Here is a 27792-nt window from a genome sequence, read left to right as displayed (position 1 = left end):
TCATTATGTAGAGTCCTTCTTCGTTTCTTGTAACAGTCTAGGCACAATTCTTAGCTCTTATGCAAAACTATTTGGAACAAATAAATTAGAAAATCATCAGTTACTTTTAAACAAAAAACCTGGGGGTTTACCTCTGACAAGCAGAAAGGTCCCCCTTCAATTAAGTACAACTGACTCCAGGCATGCCTTTCTTTTCTTTTCCACAAAGTATGAAAATCCAGAACTCTGAGAGGCACCCGAAGTTCCCAATTCCCTTCCCTAGCTCAGAGGGAAAGCACTGTTAACCTTTTCACAGGGTTACAATGTGATTTCTTCCCTTGGAAACTTACCTTGATAAACAATGAGGTCATTCTCTCCGAAGTATTATAATACCTTGACACACTGTGAATCATTTTGATGGCATTTATCAAATTTTGTATCCCATGTGCCATGGAAACCTAAAATTGAAATATATTAAGCATACATTTATATTTTTAATAACCCCCATCCTATAATATTCAAAACTCTAAACATACATAAAACAGTGTAACATTTTAATCTTAAAAGTCAAATTTTACTAAAAGCAACATGGTATCCTTGACTGGATACTGAAACAGAGAAAGGACGTGAGTTTTGACAAAGGTACCAAGGTATTGCAAGATGTTAACAGGAGAAGTTAGATGAAAAGAATTCTGTACTATCACGGCAACTTTTCTGTACATGTAAACTTAAAATTTTATTTAAAGATAAAATATTGGAGGTGAAAGTGATTTTAAGTATTAATAGCTCAACTTGCTCTTTTTAAGGATGAAGAAACTGATATCTTAAAGGGTAAAGTGACTAATGTATGGCCAGAAAGCTAATTAGAAACAGGGATCAGACTAGAACTCATTTCCTCATTATTCAACTCAATTCACCTTTCAGCAAACCTACTAAGTACCACGAAGTCCTGAGAATATTGAGAGAATTCCAAATATAAAGAAACTATCCTGGAGGAGGTCAAGGCAGGGTGGAAACGACACACACAGAGAAGTGAAATAGGTAGAACAGCCTAGAGCCATCAAGTAGAACAGCATAGAGCAAAGCAGAGCAAGTGCATCCGAGATATCAAACTATTGCTAATGTATATTGAATGATTACTATGCGCCAGGCACTAGGTGAAGAGCTTCACATATTATCTTAATTTATGTTGACAATGACCATTTTTAAAAATATTTATTTATTTATTTGGTTGCACTGGGTCTTAGTTGCGGCATGCGAACTCTCAGTTGCAGCACGCATGTGGGATCTAGTTCCCTGACTAGGCATCAAACCCCAGCCCCCTGCATTGGGAGCGTGGAGTCTTATCCACTGCACCACCAGGGAAGTCCCAACAATGACCATTTAAGGCAGGTTTGATTTCATCAGATCTAAAACATCACTGATTGTAAGACTGTACCACTGCTTTACAGTCTACTGAAGACGGGAAAAAAAATGCTCAAGATGGGGAGTCTAACTCCTACAAAAATCTAAGCCACCAAACGATGCATGAGATTAACAAGCCACGGAGAAAAAGACAGGAATAAAGCCTACCTGTCCCAATCCTGCTCCTTGGGGGAGGGGTGGAAAATAAACTATCCTGAGAACTTGTTCCACAAGCTGGGGCTCGCTCACTGTAGTCTGAATTCACACCCATGGTACCAAAAACAAAACAAACATTAGTTCTTTCCTTCCCCCACAAGGAAAGAACTAATAATCTCAGATGGTGTCAAGTCACCTTCACAATGATTCATAAAACCTGACTGACTGTAAGTTGTGTTCTGAATACAGAGATGTTAAAATGTGAAAGAAAAGTCTTAGAATCTATAAAATAAAGTGATATGATTATTCCCATTTTGCAAATGAGAAAATAGAGATGTAGAGTACCTTGTCCAAGGTCCTAGAGCTGTAGCATAACCACAGCTATGTGCCTGAGATTTTGAGATCCTGCTTTTAACCTTGATGTAACTCATAAATCACTATGGAAGAACAAGAGAAGGTCAGTGGCCTTCCCACCCTCAAGGAGCTAGACTTTTAATTGCTAGGACAATTTAAAATATATAAAAAGATTTTTTAATAGTGGTGGAATAAATAAGCCAGGAAGAACAACTACTTTTGAGTGTACTGTATGTCCTAGTTATGAGGTGTAACCATGACATAATGAAATCAATTTTATGTGGCTCACGGAAATTAGTATCGTCACTTTGTAGTTAACCCTGTATGTCAGAATTCATATTATACGTGTTACCTGTAGACCAAAAAGATTCTAATTAAAATATGCCTAGGAGTCCCTTCCACCCTCAATAAGGCAACTCTACAAAGAATGAAAAAGGCCTGGAGACAGTATCAAATGGGCCAACCGGGGAAATACCCTTCATCTGAATTTTAAACATCATTATTTATAATAGTAGCTCCTTGAGTGCACAGTTCTTATCTATACATAGTGTTCGCACATTTTATGCATAAAATATATTAGTCGATATGCCAATAGCACAATACCAAGATGATAAAATGAAACACAAAATTCATAAAATTTTATCAACAAGAAATGGAAGCATGAGTCCTCTACACTTTTCCTGCTCAACTGACAGTTACAAACTAAACAGCAGCTTCTGGTTTATTTTAAGGAGAATAAAGAAAATGAGAAAAAAAGAATTTTTGAATCTACAGAAATAGTTGGTATATGAGGGGGAAGAAATTATAAGACTTAATACTAACAGTACTTCTCTAATTTCAAAAGATAATGTTAGAAACATTCTTACATCAGAGAATGTAAAAAGCTCAATGATAACAATAATAATAAAGTACATGCATCGCTAGAGGAATTGAACAAAGTTTTTTAAATTACTAGGATGAAAAAAAAATACTAGGATGAAAAGAACTAAAACCAAAACTAAAAGATTTGAAAATTATATGAATTTAAATAAGTCTTTTGAATCAAGAAGTTGAAATTAGTATACCTTAAAATTTACAGGTCTTAGTAACAGCAAAAAGCATTATATCTTTCTTCCAAGTTTACTTTTTATAGTGAAAAGCTTTAAATATATTTTTAAAAGTACAGAGATGTTATAATATTCATATACATTATTTTTGCATGTTTATTTTATTTATACAATTTTTAAAGGATATGTATTCTTTTATTATGTTGAGGTACATTCCTTCTATACTCTATTGAGAGCTTTTATCATGAAAGGGTGTTGTATTTTGTCAAATGCTTTTTCTGCATCTATTGAAATAATCATATGATTCTTATCTTTCATTCTATTAATGTGGTGTATCACATTTATCCATTTGCATATGTTGAACCATCTTTGCATCCCAGGAATAAATCCCCCTTGATCTTAGTGTGTGATCCTTTTAATGTGCCGTGGAATTTGGTTTGCCACTGTTTTGTTGACAATTTCTGCATCTCTATTCATAAGGAATATTGACCTGTAATTTTATTTTCTTGAGGTGTTCTTATCTGGCTTTGGTATCAGTGTAATGCTAGTTGGGCACTTTCTCTTGCTCACTCCTGGGTCACTCACTCTAGGGGAAGCGAGTTGTCCTGTGCAAAGGCCCATGTGGTGTGCAATAGAAGTGGACCCTCCCCAGTCAGCCTCCCCTTCAGAAGAGACCACATCCCAAGACAGCAGCTTGACTGTGGCCTCATGAGAGACCCTGAAGCAGAGGTACTCAGCTATGCTGTCCCTGAATTCCTGACCTACAAAAACTGTGATATAATAAATGCTTATTGTTTTAAGCCACTCGGTTCTCGGGTAATTTGTTATGAAGCAATGAATAACTAATATATTTGTCTTTCTCAATTCACAAATCAGGTCATAGTTATGATAATGCTATATATTTAAATGTAGGTTAAAATAATAAATATAGTTTATAATTCATTACAGATATATAATAGGAAAAGATATCTTTTAAATAACTTTTCTGCAATATGTTTTTCCCAATATACACATATTAAATCGATTTTATGTGCTAATTTTTATTTTATTTTATTTAACATCTTTATTGGAGTATAATTGCTTTACAATGGTGTGTTAGTTTCTGCTTTATAACAAAGTGTATGCGCTAATTTTTTAAACTACACTTTAAAAAGAATACTTACTAGATCACAGTTATAGAGAGGCTGACACACTTTTTCTAGAGTGTACAAATATCTGACATTATCTTTTGATTCATTTGCTGTATCTGTGATTCTTGCATCCAAATCACGCCAATTCTAAGAAAAGAAAGTATAAGAGTCCTATGAAACACCCAAATATATCACTGTGCTAAGGTTTAATCATGAAATTCAAGCTGTCTTCCCTAATCATTCATATACTAAAAGAGTAGATACTTAAATGTGATTGATATATCTTTTTCTTATATTATTTAAGACTTAAAGTTATTATAAAAACCTTAAGTGACTTACTAAAACTGAAGGCTCATTCTGTTTGTAATTAACATTCTGTCTGTTGGCTTAAACCAGACCTGCTTCTACCTGGAGTGACTTTTCTAGGTTAGAAAAGTGACATTACATTATTCTGGGTCTTCAGGAAAGAAAATATTCCCATCAGCAAAGTGTATTTTTCATATCCAGAAATAATGTGCAGAGATGCTCAGGGACCATGGCCGTTTGCTTCATCCACCATATATAACAATTGATCAATAGTCATAGTAATAAAGGACTACTAGAATCAGAACAAAACAATATCTGAAACTTTCTGAGTGAGGGAAAGATAGAAACAAACAATTCTCAGGAGAATAAATGCAAATAGCAAATAAACTTTAAAAGATGCTCAACTTCATTATTAATAAGGAAAAGGCAAAATACAACAGGCCATTTTCCACATGTTGGACAGGCAAACAAAAATTTTTGACTGATAATAAGTATTAACAAAGTTGTGGAGTATACACCCTAGGGAAATGCTTGCTTGTAGGCGTGTAGAGGCTTTAACTGTAGTAATGTTTGTGAACACTTAGAAAAGGAACAATTTTCCTCAAAAAGTTAAACACATTGAGCCAGAAATTCCACTCCCAGGTATATACAAGAAAAATGACAACATATGTCCACACAAGAACGTGTACCAGGGGCTTCCCTGGTGGCACAGTGGTTGAGAGTCCGCCTGCCGATGCAGGGGACACGGGTTTGTGCCCCGGTCCGGGAAGATCCCACATGCCGTGGAGCGGCTGGGTCCGTGAGCCATGGCCGCTGAGCCTGTGCGTCCGGAGCCTGTGCTCCGCGGCGGGAGAGGCCGCGGCAGTGAGAGGCCCGCGTACCGCAAAAAAAATAAAAAAAGAACGTGTACAAGAATGTTCACAGCAGCATTATTCATAATAGCCAAAAAATAGAGATAATGCAAATATCCATAAACTGATAAACAAAATGTGGTGTTATCTATAAAATGGAACATTATTCAGCTGTGAAAAGGAATAATTACTGATACATACTACAACATGGATAAACCTTGAAAACATTATGCCAAGTGAAAGAAACCAGTAACAAAAGACCACATATTATATGATTCCATTTATATGAAATGTCCAAAACAAGCAAATCTATAGAGATAAAAAATGGATTGGTGGTTACTTAGGGCTAGAATGAGGGGAAGGAGACAGATGGAGATGGGAGGTGATAGCTAAAGAGTACAGGGTTTCTTTTTGAGGTGATAAAATGTTCTAAAATTGATTGTGGTGATGGTTGCACAACTCTGTGAATGTACTAAAAACCACTGAATTTTGCTCCTTAAATGGCAGAAATGAGTAATATGTGAATTATATCTCAAGACTGTTGAAAAAAAGAAAGGAAACAATTTGTCTAAAAACAAGAAAATGATTAAATAAAACCTGATGCATTAACATTATGGAAAACGAAATAGCCTGATCTGATAGGTATAACTCTCCAAGATATGCTGCTGGGGGGACCAGGGAGTTAAAGAAAAACAGAGTATGATGATGCCATGTAATTTTAAAAATTTAGAAACACAAAACAAATATATATATATATATATATATTTTTTTTTAAGGAAGAAACAGAAAAGGACCTGGAGAGAATCAAGCTAAACTGTTAATAAATATGACCTCTAGGAAAGGAGATGAAATAGTGGGGATGAGATGTAAGATAGAGGACATTTTTGCTTTTGACTTTCTATATAGTCCTCTAATTCAATAAGCCTCTATTGATTTACAATTTCAAAAACAATTTAAAAATAAATAGCAATCACCCCATAGTAGTACTGTCAAAATTGGTGTGTGAAATATTGAGAAATAAATTTTCATTTCTATACTTCCTTTTCCTCTTCTGGAAGTAACGATGGTACAAGAGAAAGGCTTACTCAAGTTTTAACACTTCTAAATACATGGTGCAAAGTATATGATGTGAAGAAGCAGCTCAAGAAGGGTAATTTTCCAGTTGGTTGCTCTGAAGTAAACTTTAAAATACAAGGCCTTTTACCTTTAAGAGTTTGGAGCGTGCAACATTAAGCACGTTTATAACAGCCTTACAACTTGGCCCTTTAATCTGTTCAATGATATAACTGAATTTGGCTGACATGCGTTTCCAGTGTTCCAGTTCAGTGAGAGGACCTGAGTCATCAGCTTCTCTTCTCATCTGCACACTTTCAATAAGTACCTGCAATCAGAAAAGTTCACAGAGTATAGAAACGTTACTTTCTGCTTTTAGAACCTCATTATTTGCACCTTTTCAAAGAAAGTTAAAAGTACAAATAACATTCAACACTGAATAATATTAAGAACTCTTAGCAAACTAAGACTAGAAGAGAATTTCTTTACCATGATAATTAGTACCTGCCAAAAGTCTGCAGCAAATATCATACTTTGTTTTACATGTATATTATAATTTTTAAACATCTTTATGGGAGTATAATTGCTTTACAATGGTGTGCTGGTTTCTGCTGTATAACAAAGTAAATCAGCTATACATATACATATGTCCCCATATCTCTTCCCTCTTGCATCTCCCTCCCTCCCACCCTCCCTATCCCACCCCTCTAGGTGGTCACAATGCACCAAGCTGATCTCCCTGTGCTATGTGGCTGCTTCCCACCAGCTATTTTACATTTGGTAGTGTATATATAAGTCCATGCCACTCTCTCACTTCGTCCCAGCTTACCCTTCCCCCTCCCCGTGTCCTCAAGTCCATTCTCTACGTCTGCATCTTTATTCCTGTCCTGCTTGTAGGTTCTTCAGAACCTTTTTTTTTTTGGATTCCACATATATGTGTTAGCATACGGTATTTGTTTTTCTCTTTCTGACTTACTTCACTCTGTATGACAGACTCTAGGTCCATCCACCTCACTACAAATAACTCAATTTCGTTTCTTTTTATGGCTGAGTAATATTCCATTGTATATATGTACCACATCTTCTTTATCCATTCATCTGTCGATGGACACTTAGGTTGCTACCATGTCCTGGCTATTGTAAACAGAGCTACAATGAACATTGTGGTACATGACTCTTTTTGAATTATGGTTTTTTCAGGGTATATGCCCAGTAGTGGGATGGCTGGGTCATATGACAGTTCTATTTTTAGTTTTGTAAGGAACCTCCATACTTTTCTCCAGAGTGGCTGTATCAATTTACATTCCCACCAACAGTGCAAGAGGGCTCCCTTTTCTCCACACCCTCTCCAGCATTTATTGTTTCTAGATTTTTTGATGATGGCCATTCTGACTAGTGTGAGGTGATACCTCATTGTAATTTTGATTTGCATTTCTCTAATGATTAGTGATGTTGAGCATCCTTTCATGTGTTTGTTGGCAATCTGTATATCTTCTTGGGAGAAATGTCTATTTACGTCTTCTGCCCATTTTTGGATTGAGTTGTTTGTTTTTTGATATTGAGCTGCTTGTAAATTTTGGAGATTAATCCTTTGTCGGTTGCTTCATTTGCAAATATTTTCTCCCATTCTGAGGATTGTCTTTTCATCTTGTTTATGGTTTCCTTTGCTGTGCAAAAGCTTTTAAGTTTCATTAGGTCCCATTTGTTTATTTTTGTTTTTATTTCCATTTCTCTAGGAGATGGGTCAAAAAGGATCTTGCTGTGATTTAAAACATCATACTTAAAGATGAAATTTTAGAAAATACCACTTTAAAACCAAAGACAAGACAATTTTGCCACTATCACCACTCACTTCCATTCAACCAGGTCATGGAGATCATAGCACAGGATAAGGAAAGTAAACAAAAGGTATAAGAATTGGAAATAAAAAAACAATGGCATTATCATGGAGGGAATGGTTGGCCACATTTTAAAAATTCAAGAATATCTAAAGACAAACTTTTACAATTAATAAAAGTGAATAATTCAGTAAGGTTTGGGGCTGTATATATAAATATCAGTAGCATTTCTTTACAAGCCATCTAGCAATCTGAAAATGTAATTTCTAAAATGACAGTATTTGCTATAACAAATAATAACAATGTAAGATATCTAGAGATTAACAAAAAATGTACAAGACCTTTTTGGAGAAAATTAGAAAACTTACTTTCAGCACACAAAAGAAGGCCTAAATCAGTGGAGAAATATACTATGTTCATGGATGGAAAAATTCAACATATAAAGATGGAAATTTTCTCTAAATTAATGAAATGAAATTTATTTCATTCAATGAAATTTCCAGTCAAAATCTCAACAAGGTTTTCTTTTCATGATACTTAGCGAACTAGTCTTTTTTTTTTTTTTTTTTTTTTTTTGCGGTACGCGGGCCTCTCACTGTTGTGGCCCCTCCTGTTGTGGAGCACAGGCTCCGGACGCGCAGGCTCAGCGGCCATGGCTCATGGGCCCAGCCGCTCCGCGGCATGTGGGATCTTCCCGGACCGGGGCACAAACCTACGTCCCCTGCATCGGCAGGCAGACTCTCAACCACTGCGCCACCAGGGAAGCCCCAGCAAACTAGTCTTAAAATTAATTTGGAAGAACAATCAACCAGAAATAATCAATGCAATTTTGAAGAAAAATAATGAAAGGGACTTGCCATACCAAACGTTGATTTAGTAAAAAGCAACATAAATTAAAGCAGTATGGTATGAGTACAAAAAATAAATAAGTAGACAGGTGGGATAGATAAAGGGGTCTAGAGACTTGATAGATATTACAAATTTGCTGGTAAAGAATGGACTACTAAATACACTTCTGAGACAATTGGCTAACCATATGGAAAAAGACAAAATTAGATTCCTACCTCACATTATACACACACAAAAATAATTCCAGAAAGATTAAAAACCTAAATGGTAAAACATTTAAAGAAAATACAGGAGATGGGGGTAAAACTATAAAGAAAAGCATGGAACTGAACAACATAATTGCCAGGAAAATGGTTACTACTAGGGAGAAGAAAAGGGAGTTAAAATTGGGAAGAAAAATGCATGGAGATTGCAAGCTGCTGGTAATGCTCTATGTCTTGTGCAAAAGTTACACAGGTGTTAATTTTACAATAATTTGTTTATTTTATTTTTATTCATTTGTTGTTCATTTCTGTATATTTCAGTATTTAAAATAAATAAATAATTTAGGAGAATATCTTCACAACACTGGAGTAGGAAAGTGTTTCCAAAATACAAAAAGCACAAAGGTTCTAGTCACTGGAGGTAGCTAAATTGAGGCTGGATTACCATTTTTAAAGATATTTACATTAAAATGTAAAACTTCCACATGACTAAAGACACCAATACCAAACGAAAATGCAGGACACAATGGGGACCAACAAAAGATTAACAGGCGGAAAATATTATTCAAACTCCAACAATTCAGTTAAGATATCATCAAGCAATCTGAAAGAAAACTAGGTAAAGGATATGAACAGGCAATTCAACAAGGAGGAAATCTAAATAGTCATTAAACGTCCACAGCCTCAACAGTGTTCAGGGTAATGCAAAATAAATCAAGATACCATTTCACATCCAACATACTGGCATCCATTAAAAATCCAACAGTCCCAAGTGTAACGAAAGATATGAAGACATGGGAGCTCCCATTTACTTCTGTAAAAAAATATAAGTTAATATAACCACTATTTGGAGGGCCTTGTAGTACCCAATAAAAAATCTATACTACTTCTCTCAGCCATTCCCTGGGAAACTCTTGAACATGTGCAAACGAGACCAGAATAAAGATATTCATTGAAGATGTATTATTATTGTTTGTAACAGGAAAAAAAGTAGAAACAACTGCTTTCTGAGGGAACAGGTGAGTTCTCTACCTCCTTAAACAGAGGATACTAGACATAATTTGAATGTCTCCTAAATGTCTGGAAATCTACAGAATAAATGGATTCTCTCATAGAGGAATACCAGACAATAGTTAAGTGAATGAAATAAATTTACTTGTATCAACATGGATGAAAGAGAATGTTAAATAAAAAAAAAAACTGTAAAAGGATACCATTTATGTAAAGATTTTAAACACAAATATATATTCTGTATTTTCATATATATAATTTATTTATATATAATATAAAGCTTATAAATATGCAAATGCAATAAAAGTATAAAACTTTCAGGGGAATGGAGGAGACAATAACATCAGAATGGTGGTAATATACAGGGAGGGAGAGGAAAGGGTTGGAGGATTTAGTGAAAATAAGAGATCTGAAGCAAAAATAGCAAATGGTTAGTATCTGTTTAATCTCAGTGGTACTTACAGGGGTGTTTCTTATTTTCTGTACATTTTTTATGCTTATAACTTTCCATAACTACAATCGTGATGGAATTAAGAATACAAATGAGTCAAAATACACAGTTGATTTTTCAAACCTATGAAGCTTCTCTCTTTAATCCATGAAATGCTTATAATTTTAACCATGGTTTATGGAACTCTTTCCTAATCTTATTATAAGTTTCTCCACCTCCTTAAATAAAGGATACTAGACATAATTTAAACTTTTCTTAGTGGCTGAAAGTCTATATAATTTGAATCACTGAATTAAAGAATGAAAATGGACCTTAAAATTAACTAAATCAAGCAACACTTTTGATGTTTAATTCCTGCTACAACATTATTCATAGATGATAATCCAACCTCAAATCGGATACTTTCAGGGATACAAAACATTCCATTTTCGGGTGGGGGGGGGAAATTCTGTGAGAAAGTGATCCTAATAAAATCTCCCTCCTTATAACCATCACACTCCACTCTTAATTCTGCCTGTTAGGGCCATTACAGTACAAGTTTAAGTCCACATGAAATACCATCAAATATTTGAAGACATCACGTCACTCCTAGGTCCCCTTCTTTTCCCAGGTCAAATATGTCCACGTACTTTCTTTGAATGACATTGTTCATATCCTTGGCCAAGTTTTCTCTGAAATGCCCATTTCTTAATGATTTATAGCCGTTCTTTACATATTATGTATACTAACTCTGTTACATATGCTGATAATATTTTCTCCCAGAAGGTCAATTATCTTCTAATGTTGCTTACAGTGATTTCTGCCATATGGATCTTACATTAATTTGTTTATATAGTCATATATGTCAGGTTTTTCCTTTCATGGCTTCTGGGGTTTGTATCTTAATAAGATATTAATATAGTTCTGCATTATGTTCTGATTCAAGTATATTTTTTGTTCTATTTTTCACATTACTTTTTTAAGGCTGGATTCGTTCACTCAACATGTTTTTGAGATTCATCCATGTTGTTGCATGTATCTCTTTTTTTAGTTTTAGCTTTCATATTTATGTCTATGATCCATCTTGAATTAATTTTTGTGTATGACAAGAGGTCAAGGTTTATTTTAGATGTAATATTTTTTAAAGAAGTCTCCCATTTCTTGCACTGATTCTGCTTAACTGGAGACCATTTGCTACAATTGCCCAACATGATTTTCCTTTTTTTTTTTTTTTTGGCTGTGCGGCTTACAGGATTGTGGGATCTTAGTTCTTAGTTCCCCAACCAATGTGAAAGCGCAGAGTCCTAACCACTGGACCACCAGGGAATTCCGCCCAACTTTTCTTATTTCAAGTTGCCTAATCTCCTTATGTTAAGCTATTTCTTTTGCTTGCTCATTTTTATAAAAGAAGATCTATTTTGATTGATCATGATAATTGGAGGAGATCTCCTCAGCCACTGTGTAGGACACAGCTTGAATTCCACAATGGCTTACAACTCCCTCTTCCTATGCCAACTGGCATAGTAGGCAGCTGCAGGAGTCCTTGGTGGACAATTACTTCGAGTACCTAGGGACACCTGGGAGCAAATTTTGTGGCCGGCACTCCAGGCCTTGATGGAGTTTCCAAAGTCCTCCAATTTTTCCACTCCAACTACACCTCCCTCCTTCTAACAGTTCTAAGAGAGGTAAAATCAGAAATGTTTTTCTCTAACTCTTGCTTGCTCAAGATTTTCCTCCCCTAGTCCTCATTCAACTGAAGATTTTCTTCTCCAGTTTCACTGTCCTGTGCTCATGAACTAGAGATCTGTGAGTTGGCTTCTAGAGTCCTCTTTCTGTTTAGAGCAATTACCTAATATTTGGTTGTGGTCAACGTTTGTAGTGTAAGTTGGCACCTCTCAGAATGTTGACATATACCCCATTCCTATCACTGCTTGTCTTACTGCCAGAAAGAAAATGTATTTGGCCAGAGAGCTGCAGACTTGCCACTGCAGTACTGATAGGAATGAGCCTAGTTTGAACCTCTCTGTCAACACAGACAATTCCATTGATCAACCAAGAGGTACTTATTAAGTGTCTAGCATTGTGGCTATAGTCTCTTCACTGTGTACTTTTCCTCTCTCTCTAATGAAGAGCATAAACAATACATAAGATATTGGAGATAAATGCTGGCTATTTCTGTTTCTTCATTATTCCATTCTCAAGCCATAATGTTATGGTTTCCTCCTTAAAGTGGGAAATATCTTAAAGTTGATATTAAGTGGTCCAAAGAGAACAATGATTTTGCACTAGAATCAAAAATAAGCTGAATTTCATAGTAGAATCTGGAAGGCTCCTCTTCCCTTTACTTTTAGGGACAAAATGCAGTGACTAGGACACAGATATGAACTATGACTCATATCTGGTGAAATCACTCAGGTCGGCTCACCTGTTCAATCTGTCTGTACCATATCATCAGCACGTCCTCTAGCTGACGAACAGTTTCTGAATTGCTAGCGGCGAGTGTCACTTCTTCAAAGGTATGCAGTTTGGAAAAATCAACATTGTCTATCTTCTTTAACTTAACTGTTCCCTCAATACTTATTCTAGCACCTAAAAGGGAAAAAATAATATTGACAAGAGGTGTTTAATGTCAATGCATTAAATGCCAATGTGTGGTTTCAAGCTGTAATTACTAAAATGTTAGAGATCTAACACTTTATAGAAATATAATTCTAGTTGATCATTAGATTGTGACTATGATTTATTAATAAAATTGCATATTTTAACAATAAGAAATAATATAATTTATATTTTAAAAAGAGTTCATCGTAATGTATATATTTTTAAATATGGTAAAAATTTTCTCAAATAATATAGGAAGAGAATCCTCCTTCTACAATGGGAGATATAAAAGAAAATGTATCTTATGCCTTCAGAGATCTGTGGAAAGAGAAGTTCTAATGATTTGATATCTTATCTCTAGGTCTCATAATTGCTTTGATTAACATCTTTTAAGATGGAAATGTTTTCTCTAATGCTTATTTTTAATAACTTATAGTTAATTTGCTCATTTGTAGTAACTGATTAAACATTAAATACTATACTTACCATCTAAAGATGAAAGGTATCTGCTGATGGTTTCAGTGAAAATGTGTTTTTCAGATTCTCCTTGCTGGGACTGGTTTAAAGCACCCCAATTATTTGTCGCAAGAATAGCTGGTAGAAATATATTTGCCAGCATATTCCTAATCCCAACTAGGAGTCCTTCTGATACGTCCAGAAAAGTAAATAGCACTTCCTAAAAGGGTAGTGTTCAAATGTTATTTTACATGCTGATCCCATTAAAGAACTGAAAATCATAACCTATTTTACATTACAATAAGTATAGACAATATATCTTATAAACTATTAGGAAAACTTAAGTGGTGAATATTAAGGTTCTAAAATCAACAAACTTATATTCTGCCCGCATTTAACCATTCACATACTTGCTCATCAAGTAAACACTTTCCCTGGTGCTTTAATTTCTGCATAGGGAAGGAGGTATGGCCTGGAGTCCATACAATGTGAGGGAAATGAAACTGAGCCTCCTACATAAAGAAAGTTCTAGGTGGACAGTTGCCCTGTCCATGAAAAGGGGACGAGAAAAACTCTGTCAGTTGAGGTAAAAAGCAATTAAACTAGCCCTCTGCCCAGAAATTTGGATGGAAAAAACATTGGTCAAAGGGTACTAACTTCCAGTTATAAGATGAATAAGTTCTGGGGATCTAATGTACAGCATGGTGACTGTAGTTAACGATACTGTATTGCATACTTAAAAGTTGCTAAGGGAGTAGATCTTAAATGTCATTACCAAAAAAGGAGAAAAAAGGTAATTATGTGAGGCAATGGAGGTGTTAGCTAATGCTATGGTGGTAATCATTTCACAATGTGTTAAATCAATTCTTTGTATACCTTAAGCTTACATAATGCTATATGTCAATTATATCTCAATAAAGCTGGCAAAAATGCTTAACCATATATTTGAAAAAAGTGTAAACATACTTCATGAATATTTTTAGTATTTATAGGGACATCATTGCGACAGCGAACAAAAACTACACACACTCCTTTTAGTTTCTCTGGGGCTGCGCTGTTTATATACAATCTCATCATTTTTGCCCCTTTGGTTGCTCCAGGAATAGTTCGACCACATTCTGAAAACAAAAGTCAAGAACTTAGCATACGATCATATGACTGATCAAATGTGATAAATTACTGTGGATCTTACACCCTTGTTCCTTGCTTTAGTTTAAGAAGTTTTCAATATAATTATGGAATAAAATTTTTTATCTACAAAAAAATGTAATTGCAAATCTTAAATTGCAGCCTCCTTGGGTGCCTTTCACTGAGTTCTGCACTTTGCTCCTTTTGGCCTGGCCTCAGGCAGGACTTTCATGGAAACCCTTCTCTTATCCCATTCTCAACCCTTTGCCTCCTTAATCCTTGCTAATCTTTCGTATCTCAGCCAAAATGCCACCTCTCAGGTAAACTTTCACTGACTCCCCCAAGAAGATCCTGTCCCCCACTAAATACTCTCATAGCACCCGACTTATATTAAATCCTTCCTTGAACTAATTTCAATGAAAATGTATCATTAGAAATCTTTCTTTGATGTTTAAAAACTATTTAAAATATGAGAATTCTGTTAGATAGCTAGTTGCAATATTTTTTCTTTTTTTTTTTTTTGGCTGCATCGGGTCCTAGTTGCGGCACACAGGATCTTCATTGAGGCATGTGGGATCTTTTCTTTGTGGCGTGTGGGCTTCTCTCTAGTAGTGGACTGCAGGTTTCCTCTCTCTAGTTGTGGCATGCGGACTCCAGAGCACGTGGGCTCTGTAGTTTGCAGCACGCAGGCTCTCACGTTGAGGCGTGTGAGCTCAGTAGTTGTGGCATGCGGGCTTAGTTGTGGGATCTTAGTTCCCCAACCAGGGATCGAACCTGCATTCCCTGCATTGGAAGGTGGGCTCTTTACCACTGGTACCATCAGGGAATTCCTTGGTTGCAATATTAATAAGCAAAAAATCAACAGTCTTCCTGTTCACAACCATAACCAATTTGAAGTATGATCTAAGAAAATTTTACATCCCTATCACAAAACCATAAACATCTTTTGTCTGCCCAGCCCTCCTTCCTTTGGGTTTGGGGAATTTCTCCCATCCTGGGATTCTGGAGGACACCAGTCTCAGAGCCCTGCAGGGGTACACATGTGAAAACTATACTAATTAGACTCTCTGCAAGACTGTAAATCTTGAATGCAGAGACACAAAGATAAAAGGTATCTGAGCAAGGTCAATCTACTGATGAATCCAAAGAAACTGCCCTGAAATCCATGGAAATGCTCTATTCCTATTTTTCCCAAGGCCTGATTGTTCAGCTAGTTCTAAATTTTGTGAACTACCCAAATGTTTAATTTTTTTGCTTACCTAAGCCAGAGTCTGCACCTTGCTTGCAGCCAAAGAACCCTGAGACATGGTATGCAGCAATGTAGAGCTCAAATGCTCATTCATGGAGGTTGGCAGAATTACCTTTACCCTTAATATTCTCCCTTTTTTCCTTGATAAGTGAACCTGAATTTGTCCCATTTAGCAATCTGTACATTCTCAGGGAGACAACTGCTTTCTCAGCCTCCCTAGCCCCTAGGGTAGTCATATGACATTAAGAATCTTGGGCTTTCCTGATAAAGGGGAGAGGTGTGACTAGTAGGCCCCTTTCCTACATGATGAAAACCTGTACATAATGTCTAGACTTCATCTTGCAACCATGTGGAACAAATATGAACACAAAGCAATGTGTTAAGAATGGCAGAATAGGGGACTTGCCTTGTGGCGCAGTGGTTAAAAATCCAGCTGCCAATGCAGGGGACACTGGTTCAATCCCTGGTCCGGGAAGATCCCACATGCTGTGAAGCAACTAAGCCCGCGCTCTAGAGCCAGTGCTCTAAAGCAAGAGAGGCCACCGCAATGAGAAGCCCGTGCACCACAACGAAAAGTAGCTCCCACTCGCGGCAACTAGAGAAAAGCCCGCACACGGCAACAAAGACCCAATGCAGCCAAATAAATAAATTAATTAAATTTAAAAAAAAAGAATGGCAGAACAGAAATAAAATAAGAATCTGGGTTTCTGATGGCGTTACTGAGCACTTGAACCACTGCTAGCCACTGCCTGCCCAGTTATGAGAGAAAAATAGACTCCCTATTTGTTTAAGCTACTATTAGGTTTTCCATTACTCACAGCTGAACATATTCCTGGCTTCTAAAAATTCAAATGCAGCTACACTAAAGAATATTATACAGCATCTTTTAAATTAGATAAATCTATATTTAATAACAAAAAATGTCTAGGTTATACTGTCAAGTCCAAAAAGTAAGTCAAGAATAAAACGTGTTACATGATCATATTTTTAAAATGATACTAAGTGTCTACGTGTTAGCACATGCATATAAGAAAGACATGTAGAGGAATACTCACCAAGCTGATAAGTATATTATTTTTGGAAATAGCAAAAATAATAATTAAAAGTATGTTTACCCTTTCTTCTGGCAGTTCTCCTGAGAATTCTTCCTAAAAAGTCTTCCTAATCCACGTAGAATTAGCTTCAATGATATTCATTGAGGCATTGTTTAAAGGAGAAAAAAGTTGTGAACAACCTAAATTCTAATAATAAGTTTTGAACCTAATAGTTGTCTCAGCCTAATGAAGTACAATGCAACTGTTTAAAATTTAATTGTGGAAATGTATCAGTGGCATGGAGAAGACAATATTATCAATTTTTAAAAGCTACCATAGAATAATATATAGAGTTGGATTACATTTTTATAAAGCATCTATAAATTGTTTTTTCTTAGTTCAATTAAATTGAAAAAAAAAAAAAAAGGAAGCATATCTTGGGTGACATGGTCCCCAAACAGGAAATGCAATGTTTTTGAAAATAATTAAGAGAAGGCTGAACTAACTCTCATGGCTACTGAGTTCCTTTTTCTTTCTGAGACTGGACTATAATCTTGGAGGACAAGACATTTTTAGGGAGTGAGGCAAAGTTTACATGGCACTTGCCCTGAGCCCAGCATAACCACGGTCCTCCCAATCCCATGAGGTGAGTTCCATTACTGTTCCCATTTTACAGATGAGAAAACCAAGGCTCGGAGAGGTGAAATAACTTTCCCAGTGTGACCCAGCGAGTAAAGAGTGGAGCTTGTCTTCACCACCTCACTTCTGACCCTCTCCAGGATCGAGCTTTAAACCAGTGTGTCAAACAGTGTCTATCTGTGATCTCCTCCTCCCTGCAGGCCCAGGGGTCTGCACACTGTCAATGGAGGGTGTGATAAGCTCTGCAGTTTAAGAAAACAACATCTGGTCTGGGATACTCTCACCCATATACCAGGATACACAGGATAACCTGTCTAGAAGAAAAGGAAAGTTTCACACTGTTGACACTGACTTGAAATCCACCCTGAGCTCCAAAGTTTGGACCAAGGCTATTTAGAAAGATAATTGTTAGGGTAGAGGGTTCTTAGAATCTAGCAGGGCACTGAGTATAGGGAAAGTGGCTTCCTTCGCAGTCCTACCTTGGCCCCTTACACTCTCATCCAGTACCCGCCTGCTCCCCATCAAGCTTTGCCTCCTCAGGACCCACAGGGCTGGTGGTCTGGGTGAACAAGGCATAGGCACAGTCGCTGTCTGGAGGAACAAGTCATTGGGCTGCTGAAGTTTGCAGTGACCAGCACGATCACAGGAGGGGCAGCAGTTTTTAGTTACTTGGTCACTCTTCCAGCTGAAGAATGCACGTCCCCCTTCTCATCTGTCTTGTACTTTCATAAATTTTGACAAAGAATGACCCAAAGCACCAGAGTGGGTACAAGGTCAGCAAATCACAAAGCATTCCCAGCCTCCAGCACATTTGGCATAAGTGAGATGCTACTTGTGAGCCATAAAAGAGGTAATTACTTTCCTGGTTAAAGGCAGCAAGAATGCCGTAGGCTGTGGAAAGGTGGAGGCACAGAGAGCCCGTCTCAAACTTACCTTGTCATCCAGAAGCATCCTGGAGAGCTCTGTCTGTCTGGTGTTGTAATCTTGGCACAAAAGGAATATTCTCACTAGCTCTACATTCTTGTTTTGGCCCAATAAGTTTGAAAATGATACTTTTTTTTTTTTTTGGCTGAAAACTTGAGAGTTTCATTATTATTATTTATACTATACTCTTCCAAAGAAGGTTTGAGGCAATATAGGATAACAATAAACGCTATGGACTGAATGTGTCCCCCCAAATATATATATGTATAGCAGTATATATATATATATATACTGCAAAATAGGATCCAACTCTACATATTATATATGCAACTCTGGATGTCAAGGAGTCAATGAACCGTGAATATGTCTTAGACTTGCAGCCATACTTATAATTTGGGTCATTACAAACATCTAAATTAGTGATCAGAAGATAAAACTAGCAGAAGATCAAACTATATACATAGTGGTATATATACTGTGTATATATATGTACATATCTCATACATACTGTACATATACATATCAAAATACATAGAGAAAGGGAAATAAACACACACACACACACACACATATATATACCAAAGAAGTTACAGAAGGATACTCATCAAGGTGTTAACTTGATTATTCCAAGTGAGTGGGAATGTGGGTGGTAGTTTTAATTTTTCTTCTAATTGTAGATATTTTCTCACCTTTCTATATTTTCAGCTATTGTTTTATTTATTTATTTTATTTTTATTTTTATTTTTTTTGCGGTACACGGGCCTCTCGCTGTTGTGGCCTCTCCCATTGCAGAGCACAGGCTCCGGACGCGCAGGCTCAGCGGCCATGGCCCACGGGCCCAGCCGCTCCGTGGCATGTGGGATCTTCCCAGACCGGGGCACAAACCCGTGTCCCCTGAATCAGCAGTTGGACTCTCAACGGCTGCGCCACCAGGGAAGCCCCTATTGTTTTAATTTTTAATGAATTATGAAAATTTGGACCTTACAATAATGTCCCAGCATAAGAACTGTGAGAGACAGAAGATCAATAGAGCAGACATAGTCACTAACCATGAGTCTACATATTTTGTTGGTGAAGAAAGACATATATATTAAACAATTAGATGAAAACAGAAGAACATGATCAAGTGGTGTATTTTACAATGCAAACTTTAAAAGAGACAGGCGTCTGGAGGATAGTGATGGATGTGGTTTGGAACACTCTGAGAAAGCTCTGAAGTAAAGAGAATGGCTGAGGCAATCCGGAGGAGGGGTAGGATTTGGCTGGGTGGAGACACTTAGGAGGGTGGAGAAAAGGGCACAGAAATGACTGGTGTGGACAGACAACCATGAAGACTGGCTTAGAGAGAGCAGCAAGTTCATGTTTGGCAGAATAGGAGATCAGACTAAACAAGTACTGTGTGTCCAGGTTATGACAGGCCTTAGTAGAATAAATGAAGAGTTTGGACTCAATCCAACAACAGGACAATGAAAGATTTACTTCGCAGGAATAAGTAGTATGGATTTCAGAGAGGAAATCTGGTAACAGAGATACTGGTTTTCAATCTGGAAAACTGGGGCAGGCATGAGATAGGAGCCTAAGCTTAAAGGCAGCACAGGAGGGGGCTTCCCTGGTGGCGCAGTGGTTGAGAGTCCGCCTGCCGATGCAGGGGAGGCAGGTTCGTGCCCCGGTCCGCGAAGGTCCCACACGCTGCGGCGCGGCTGGGCCTGTGAGCCATGGCCGCTGAGCCTGCACGTCCGGAGCCTGTGCTCCGCAACGGGAGAGGCCACAGCAGTGAGAGGCCCGCGTACCGCAAAAAAAAAAAAAAAAAAAAAAAAAGGCAGCAGAGGAGGAAAGCAAGAAAGAACCAACAGAGGGGACACGGTAAAATCCACAAGATTTATAAGATAAGTAGTCTAAAACCAAAGGATGATCTGTGTACCTAGTTATTAAGACAAAAGTTCAATGACCTGGTAAAGTATCAATTCTTTTTGGAATAACGTGAAAAGTAGAGAAAGCCAGATATTCCCCTGCCAGCTGCAGCAAACACAAGATGCTGACCCAGGACCACAGGGAGTGACTGCTGTGCTTTCGGGTGGTTTCATGACTATTTCTAGTCATCTGACAACACGTGTACAAAATAGCTCTACCTGTTTCAAGGAAAAGGCAATTAAATTCTAGTGAAAATGTGTATTCCCAGGATAGGTCAATGACTTCTATAAGGATGCTTTCTTCTTCAATCATTATAGCAATCTTGTAAGCTCCTGGTAAATTTTCTTTATAAATATAGGATTGTCTATGTATAAGAGAAAAGATATGCTGCACTTTAACATTCATTCATGAATAGCTGGCACATTACCCTTGCAAAACATCCTTACCAAGACCAGGTACATCTCCTTCTTGGTACAAAAACTTCAATGTCTTACAACCATCTTTCATAAAAAAAAGAGTAAATGCTTCCAGCTGTTAAACAAAAGAGAAAATGATAATCAATAAAATGACTAAGAAACTACAATAAAATGAACCAAGCCCTGTGCTAGGCATTTTACATACCTTAGTCCTCATAGTTTTGTAAATAAAGAAAATGAAGCTAAAATAGTTTATTCAAGGTACACAGAAGCAGGTACATCAGAGGCAGCATTAGAATCCGAACTAATTTAACTCCAAAATTATCATGGAATATAGGGTGAATTCTATTTCCAAACCTCCATTACTTATCTACATATATAAGTGGGCCTCCACTTACCTAACCCTGCCTCACAGCATCTTATAGGGGTAAATAGGTGAGTCCAACTGGAGGTAAACGTAAAGAATTATAGTTAAGAGAAACTACTCTTTTTTTTTGGCTGCACTGGGTGGCTTGCAGGATCTTAGTTCCCTGACCAGGGATTGAACCTGCGCCCTTGGCAGTGAAAGCACGGAGTCCTAACCAGGGAATTCCCAAGAGAAACTATTCTTAAAAGTTGATTTGTGGGACAGTAAAACTTATTAACTAACTGTTTTGTTTGACCAATTATTTGAGTAATTATATTTTCAGCAATTATAATTTGACCTATATTGTAGCCAAACTAATATAAAAACAAATTAATATAATGTCTTCCATATTTATGAGCATGAATTTAATTACTTATGAGTCAGTATAATTATCTTAGTAAGTAGACATCTAGGTCACATAAACAAAAACTCTCACACATCATTAGGGAAACACAAAAGTTTACTGACCCCCCTTCACCTAGTCCCACTGATTTCATACGTAAGTGTCTTTCCTGGGCAGTGGGTTTCTCTTCACTTACTGACCTATTCCTGTAGGAAGTATCTCAGGTCTGGCAAAGCCTCTCACCCTTGGACAATGGTTCTCAAACTTTTGTGTGCATCAGAGAAGCAACGAGGGGACGTCTTAAAAATAAAGAACGCTGGACCCGAGGATTTGCATTTTTAAAAAGTTCCAGGTGATGCTGCTGCTGGTCCTGGGACCACGTTTGGGAACCACCACCCTGGGAGATGAAATGGAGCCACGGAGATGAGCAAAATTCTAGCCCTTCATTTTCTACTCTTCCACCTCACACGTAAACTTGGCTCTCTTGCATAATTACCATCTAAAAGATACAGAAGCTGTCAGCATAGCTATTCTTGCCCAGTTCCACACTTTCATGCTGTATGTGACTTCTATGACCCATCAGCTTTGAATGCATCCAAACTCTCAAAAGTAGACCGCATGACTGTGATTAAAAAAAAAATTCAATATCAAACGTAATGAATTCTTGTCTTTTAGACATGTTGTACTCTTGAGGCCAGCAGAGTGAAAACCGTCGTGGGCCGAAATCATGACTGCGGTTAAAAATTCACTTATAATACGTAATACTTTACAAATGCTTCATCTGAGTTTCACCACAACGTTGCACTAGGTAAGGTGGCATTATTATGCCCCTCTTGCAGAAAAGAAAATTAAAGCTAAAAAGAATTTGAGGGGACTTCCCTGGTGGTGCAATGGTTAAGAATCTGCTTCTCAATGCAGGGGACACAGTTTCAAGCCCTGGTCCAGGAAGACCCCCACATGCCGTGGAGCAACTAAGCCCGTACGCCACAACTACTGAGCCTGTGCTCTAGAGCCTGTGAGCCACAACCACTGAGCCCACGTGCCACAACTACGGAAGCCCGCGTGCCGAGAGCCTGTGATCTGCAAGAAGAGAAGCCACTGCAGTGAGAAGCCCGCGCACCACAACGAAGAGTAACCCCCACTCGCTGCAACTAGAGAAAGCCCACGCAGCAACGAAGACCCAACACAGCCATAAATAAATAAATAAATAAAAAGAATTTGAGGACTTCCCTGGTGGTCCAGTGGTTAAGACTCTGCGCTTCCATTGCAGGGAGGGGGCACAGGTTTGATCCCTGGTCAGCGAACTAAGATCCCATGTGCTGTGCAGCCCAGCCAAAATAATAATAATAAATTAAAAATAAATAAAAATAAAAAGAATTTGAGTGAAGGACCCAAAGACACATACCCACAAGTGCAGAACCTGGAACTCCAGATCTGCTCTCTTTCCACAGAACTGTGCTGCTGCTGTCTTGACTTTGGAAAACACTATCATGTAAGCCAGGAAAGTAATGTCTGTGACTATCATGAGCAGCGCTGAATGAAAGTAGCAGAAACACACGAAGTAGCAAAAGCTTGAATGCCAATGCGGCAGAAACCTCTGTATTGGTTAGGGTCCTGGCAAGCAAAGGAGTCGTAACAAAGAGGCTCTGAAGAAACCTAAAGAGGCTACTTCTAGAGGCCAGAACAGGGTAAGAGAAGCTGTGGCACTAGCAGCAACACAGGACTAGCAACAGAGGAAAACCAGTACCACCTCGAGGCCTGGAAGGGAGGGCGTTGGGGGGAATGGGGTAGCGGGAAGCAGGCTGAGAGCTGGAGCTGGGGGAAAGGGACTGTTCGGGAGGACACTGGCAGAAACGTGGCCAAGTGGGGAGGGATCAGGCTTCTTTCTCTTCTGCCCTCCAATCTCCTGCTGGTGGCTCCCAGAAGCCGAGCCACGTGGAAACCAGAGGATAAGGGAGCCCATGTGGTAGATTCCAGAGAGGTCAGCCTTCCAGGCCACAGAGCAGGGTGGAGCACAGTCGGGAACGGATCTGAAGGCAAACAAAATAACCACCACCTCTGCTGCTGTCTACCCTTTTGCGGAGCCTTTAATGAACTGTTTTCACTCTGGATTGCGCAACAGGCCTCACATAAAAGAAAAACTTTTCCATACACCCAGTTACCTAAACAACCACAACAAAACATACCACCTCTTGCTCCAACTTCTTACTCACCCATCCACTAATCGCGATGCCAATTTACTACATGTTCTTGCTCTGTCCATGTAATCAAATGAGCACTCTAATCTCTCCCAGATTTTGACATTGGTTTCCATCCTAGATGTACTTACTATCTTCCCTCCACTGTGGCTTTGCAATTCACCAGCAACTCTTAAGGAAACACCTTTCCTGGCTTGACTCTTCCCTTAAACCTAGATTTCCCATTCCTTGCAGCCTAAGCAGTGTCCGGCCTGGTCTATGAGAGCCTTAAAGGAAGAAGCTAACCACAAAGACCCAAAGTCCAAGACACGCCCCAGGAATGACAAATGGAAGGGTTTGCAAGCATTGGGCACTCCCACTTCCTGGGCAGCATGTTAGCCAGTGAGAGAGACTTCCTCCAAGTAGAGAATGCCAGCCCAGAAAACCAGGTGGCAAATACTTAAGGGTGATAATATCACCTCTGTAGATACTCATCTCCCCAACTTAGTCCTGGCAGCAGTCTTCCTCTGAAGGCACTGCCCAGTCCCCACGTCTATGCCTAAATCTTTTGCAGAGCTAGTGGGATTCCAATTGTGAAGTTAGCCAAATATGTGGCCTTGAAATTTTCAGGTGCAACAATGTTGATTACCTATATAGTTTCTTCCCTAACCAAGCACAGGAATGGTCCTTGGGACAGGCTTGAAGCCTGCCTGGGCCTACTGAGAATCACATTTTTTAGAAATTGGCCTTCCCTTCCTCTCTTGGTCATCTGCTCAGTGATGTGTGCAAGGTTGTTTTGCATCACTTTCTTCTACCTAGAGAATAGGCAGACACATAACCAGAGTCACCAGAGGAGCCAAAATAGAGAAGGGAGGCCAGGAGAGATGAAAACAAATGAAAAAACAATACAAACAAACAAAAACAATTGAGAGTGGCAAAGAGAATCCTGCTGCCATTGGGTGGTACCATCCATAGCCCGGGCAGGTTACAGAATTCGTGAGGCCCAGTGAAAACTGAAAATTCAGAACCACTTGTTTAGAAATTATTAATAATTTTAAGATGGCAACAGGAGATCATTTATCCAAGGGTAGGGCCCTTCAGCACAAGGGCCTACTCAACTAACAGCCCGCATGCCCGTGAAGCTCTCCTTAGCCACACGCACATTCCCACAGGGAACTCTGGTGACCCGGGAAACCATCCTACTTCCAGTCGCTTGCTGTGGCACCTCTTGTTTTATGTACACATCTCCAAGGTTGTCTATCCTTTGCCATTAAAATACCTCAGAGCTATTGATCTCTCTGCATCAATCACATGCCCATGTCACTGTAACACACTAAGGGAACAAGAAAATGATCAATCCCATTCAACTGTCAGGGGCCTGCCAGTTCTAAAGCTTTATAAGGGTCCTGGAAGAAATGAAGGGCAGACAACTTCCAGAACTTGGTAACATACTGCATCGAGCAAGGGAGAGGCTCTTTTAGGAAACATTCCACAGACTCTTCGCTCCTAGAGCAAGCTAAAGAGTTTTGCCCAAGTTCACTGGGCAAGAACAGGGAGTATGGACCCTGATAATGGCAACCTCACCACAATGCCGCCCCCATTGCAACTCTCTCACCCTTGCATTCAGTGGGACAATCAGCTCACCACCAGCATGTACCTGCTCACGGGTCTTGTAGAAGCTCCAGCCCAGGTCACTCCTAGACTTGACAAAAACTCAAGCAGCTAAGAGTAATTTTGTTGAAAATTTAGAACCTGAGCTATAAGGAAGCTATGACAGTGCTTCCAGGAGCTGCTATCAAAGTCACAGTTTATCATATATTACTATAATTAAGGTGACCATATAAATTCATCATCCAAATCTGGGACCCTTTTAGGAGTGAAAGGAGGAACTGTTAATAATTATGCTAGAAAAGTAGGCATAATCCAGGGCTCTCCCTGGCACGCAGAGATGCACGATAATCACCTCGTTGTTTTCGACTATATTCAGGCAGTAGTCACTGTTCCCTAGCTCTATTTCTGCAGAATAGAAATATTTTCTCTATTTGTTTTTCTATCCAAATGATTTGCACGCGTAGTTTATATAACCCGTACTTTTAAAATATCACTCTACCTGTGCTTGACTATCCCTCTAACTTCTGAAGCCATTTTGAGTTATAATCTTAGCTCAATTCTAGTTGCCAACTCTTTTTTTCCCTTCCTCCACAATAGTAGGCCAAACTAGAAATATCATCCAACTGGCTATAACTATGTAAAATAAAGCTTCTTCTCTATTCAGTTAAATCCCAACCTTCTCTTTCTAAATGTTTTGTTGTTCACAACGATTCAAGTTTCTTCAACCAATCACTTCTCAAAGAGTAATTAAAAAATAATAAGACTTAAACTTACAGATGGGCAATCCAAAATTAATTCTTCAACAGTTGTTATGTCCAGGCCAAGCTTTGCTGATAGAATTTCAAATATATATTTGTATGAAGGGTCAATTTTCATTTTTCGGTTTTCCCTTGCATCTCTGAATCTTGCCTAAAGAATGAAAACCATGTGTAAAAATTGTAATTATGAAGAAAAATCACCAAAATATTTCATTTCAGATAAAAGCGACACTTAATAAAAATGGTATTATAAGCAAAACCTGTCTCTCTCTTAATGTTTCCTGTAGATTTGTAACGCCACTCATACTTCGGAGATATTTGGATGATCTGCGGGAAGACTGAGAGAGCACCTCAGAAGGCACTGGTTGAACCAATCGTGGCGCAGGCCTAGGTCGAACCCTTCTCAGATCTGGGTCATCTTCATCTGGCATAACTATCCTTTCATCAGAAGGAATGTGATTCACATAATCACTTAAAGAGGAAGTAGGACCTTTTTCGGAAAGAGAGACAGTATCTTCTGCAGATGCCTCTACTGGGAGGGGAGGGGCCTCTTCACTGGAAGGAGGAGGAGCCTCTTCTTCCGGAGGTGGGGGAGCCTCATCTCCTGGGGCCTCTTCACTGGAAGGAGGAGGAGCCTCTTCTTCCGGAGGCAGGGGAGCCTCATCTCCTGGGGCCTCTTCACTGGAAGGAGGAGGAGCCTCTTCTTCCGGAGGTGGGGGAGCCTCATCTCCTGGGGCCTCTTCACTGGAAGGAGGAGGAGCCTCTTCTTCCGGAGGCAGGGGAGCCTCATCTCCTGGATCCGGAGGGGCAACATCTTCTGAGCTAGGAGGTGCTGCCTCTCCCGAAGAGGACGGGGCTTCTTCTTCCGGAGGGGGTGGGTCACCTTCTTCAGCGCTCATGTTATCCACTCCTTCCACCTGCAGAGCACCTTAAAACTTCAAAACCTAGGATTATAAAATTTTTTTTTAAATTGTTCAATAAATTGAGTATGATGTATTAATTTATCCCTCCCATTGAAGCTAGACAGGTAGCAAAATTATCTGTTTCTCTCATACTGCATTATCTAAAGAAACTAAGTTTATAGGGCTAGAGAGAGAATTTTTTTTAAAGTGGGACAGCGCGTGCACGCGCGCGCGCGCACACACACACACACACCTACGCCTACACACCTCTAGGGTCTTTTTCAAACTATAAGTAACCACTGCAATTGATGGGAGGACACCTGTCCTCAGGTATGGAAAAAGGGCTGAAAAAAGATTGAGAGCGACTGTACTCCAGGACCAACTGGTGATCAACACCAGTATACTTATCCAAGAGATCAAGCAAAGAACTACATGGACTGAAATGTTCCTTGCTTGGGGGAACTCTGCTACTCTACAATTCACCAATCAGACACTCAACTGTCCAGCCATCTCATCTATATGAGCATAACCAGGACCACCCAAAAAGCATAAAACATACTCTTGGAAGCCAAAATGAATATCCCAAGTCCAAACATAAAATTCATGCTAAAATGTGATTGTGACTAT

General features: G+C 38.6%; 1 protein-coding gene across 2 annotated transcripts in view; it reads right to left on the bottom strand.

Moving 5' to 3' along the window:
* The window catches only part of DNAH8 (dynein axonemal heavy chain 8), a 310370-nt gene extending 295611 nt beyond the window's left edge, over nt 1–14759 (bottom strand). For both annotated transcript variants that reach the window (XM_030870835.2, XM_060307337.1), the window contains exons 1-6: nt 14634–14759; nt 13698–13887; nt 13036–13199; nt 6431–6607; nt 4103–4216; nt 330–437 (exon numbers count right to left, since the gene is read on the bottom strand). In XM_030870835.2, coding sequence (XP_030726695.2) covers nt 330–437; nt 4103–4216; nt 6431–6607; nt 13036–13199; nt 13698–13887; nt 14634–14744 — 864 coding nt within the window. In that variant the 5' untranslated portion in view covers nt 14745–14759. The remainder of the gene's footprint in view (nt 1–329; nt 438–4102; nt 4217–6430; nt 6608–13035; nt 13200–13697; nt 13888–14633) is intronic.
* Nucleotides 14760–27792: the final 13033 nt, after the last annotated feature.

Source organism: Globicephala melas, chromosome 11 (assembly GCF_963455315.2).
Source record: "Globicephala melas chromosome 11, mGloMel1.2, whole genome shotgun sequence".
In the NCBI taxonomy this organism is placed as follows: Eukaryota; Metazoa; Chordata; class Mammalia; order Artiodactyla; family Delphinidae; genus Globicephala; species Globicephala melas.
Note: the sequence above shows the minus strand (reverse complement) of the source record. Positions and strands in the feature narration are given on the sequence as shown.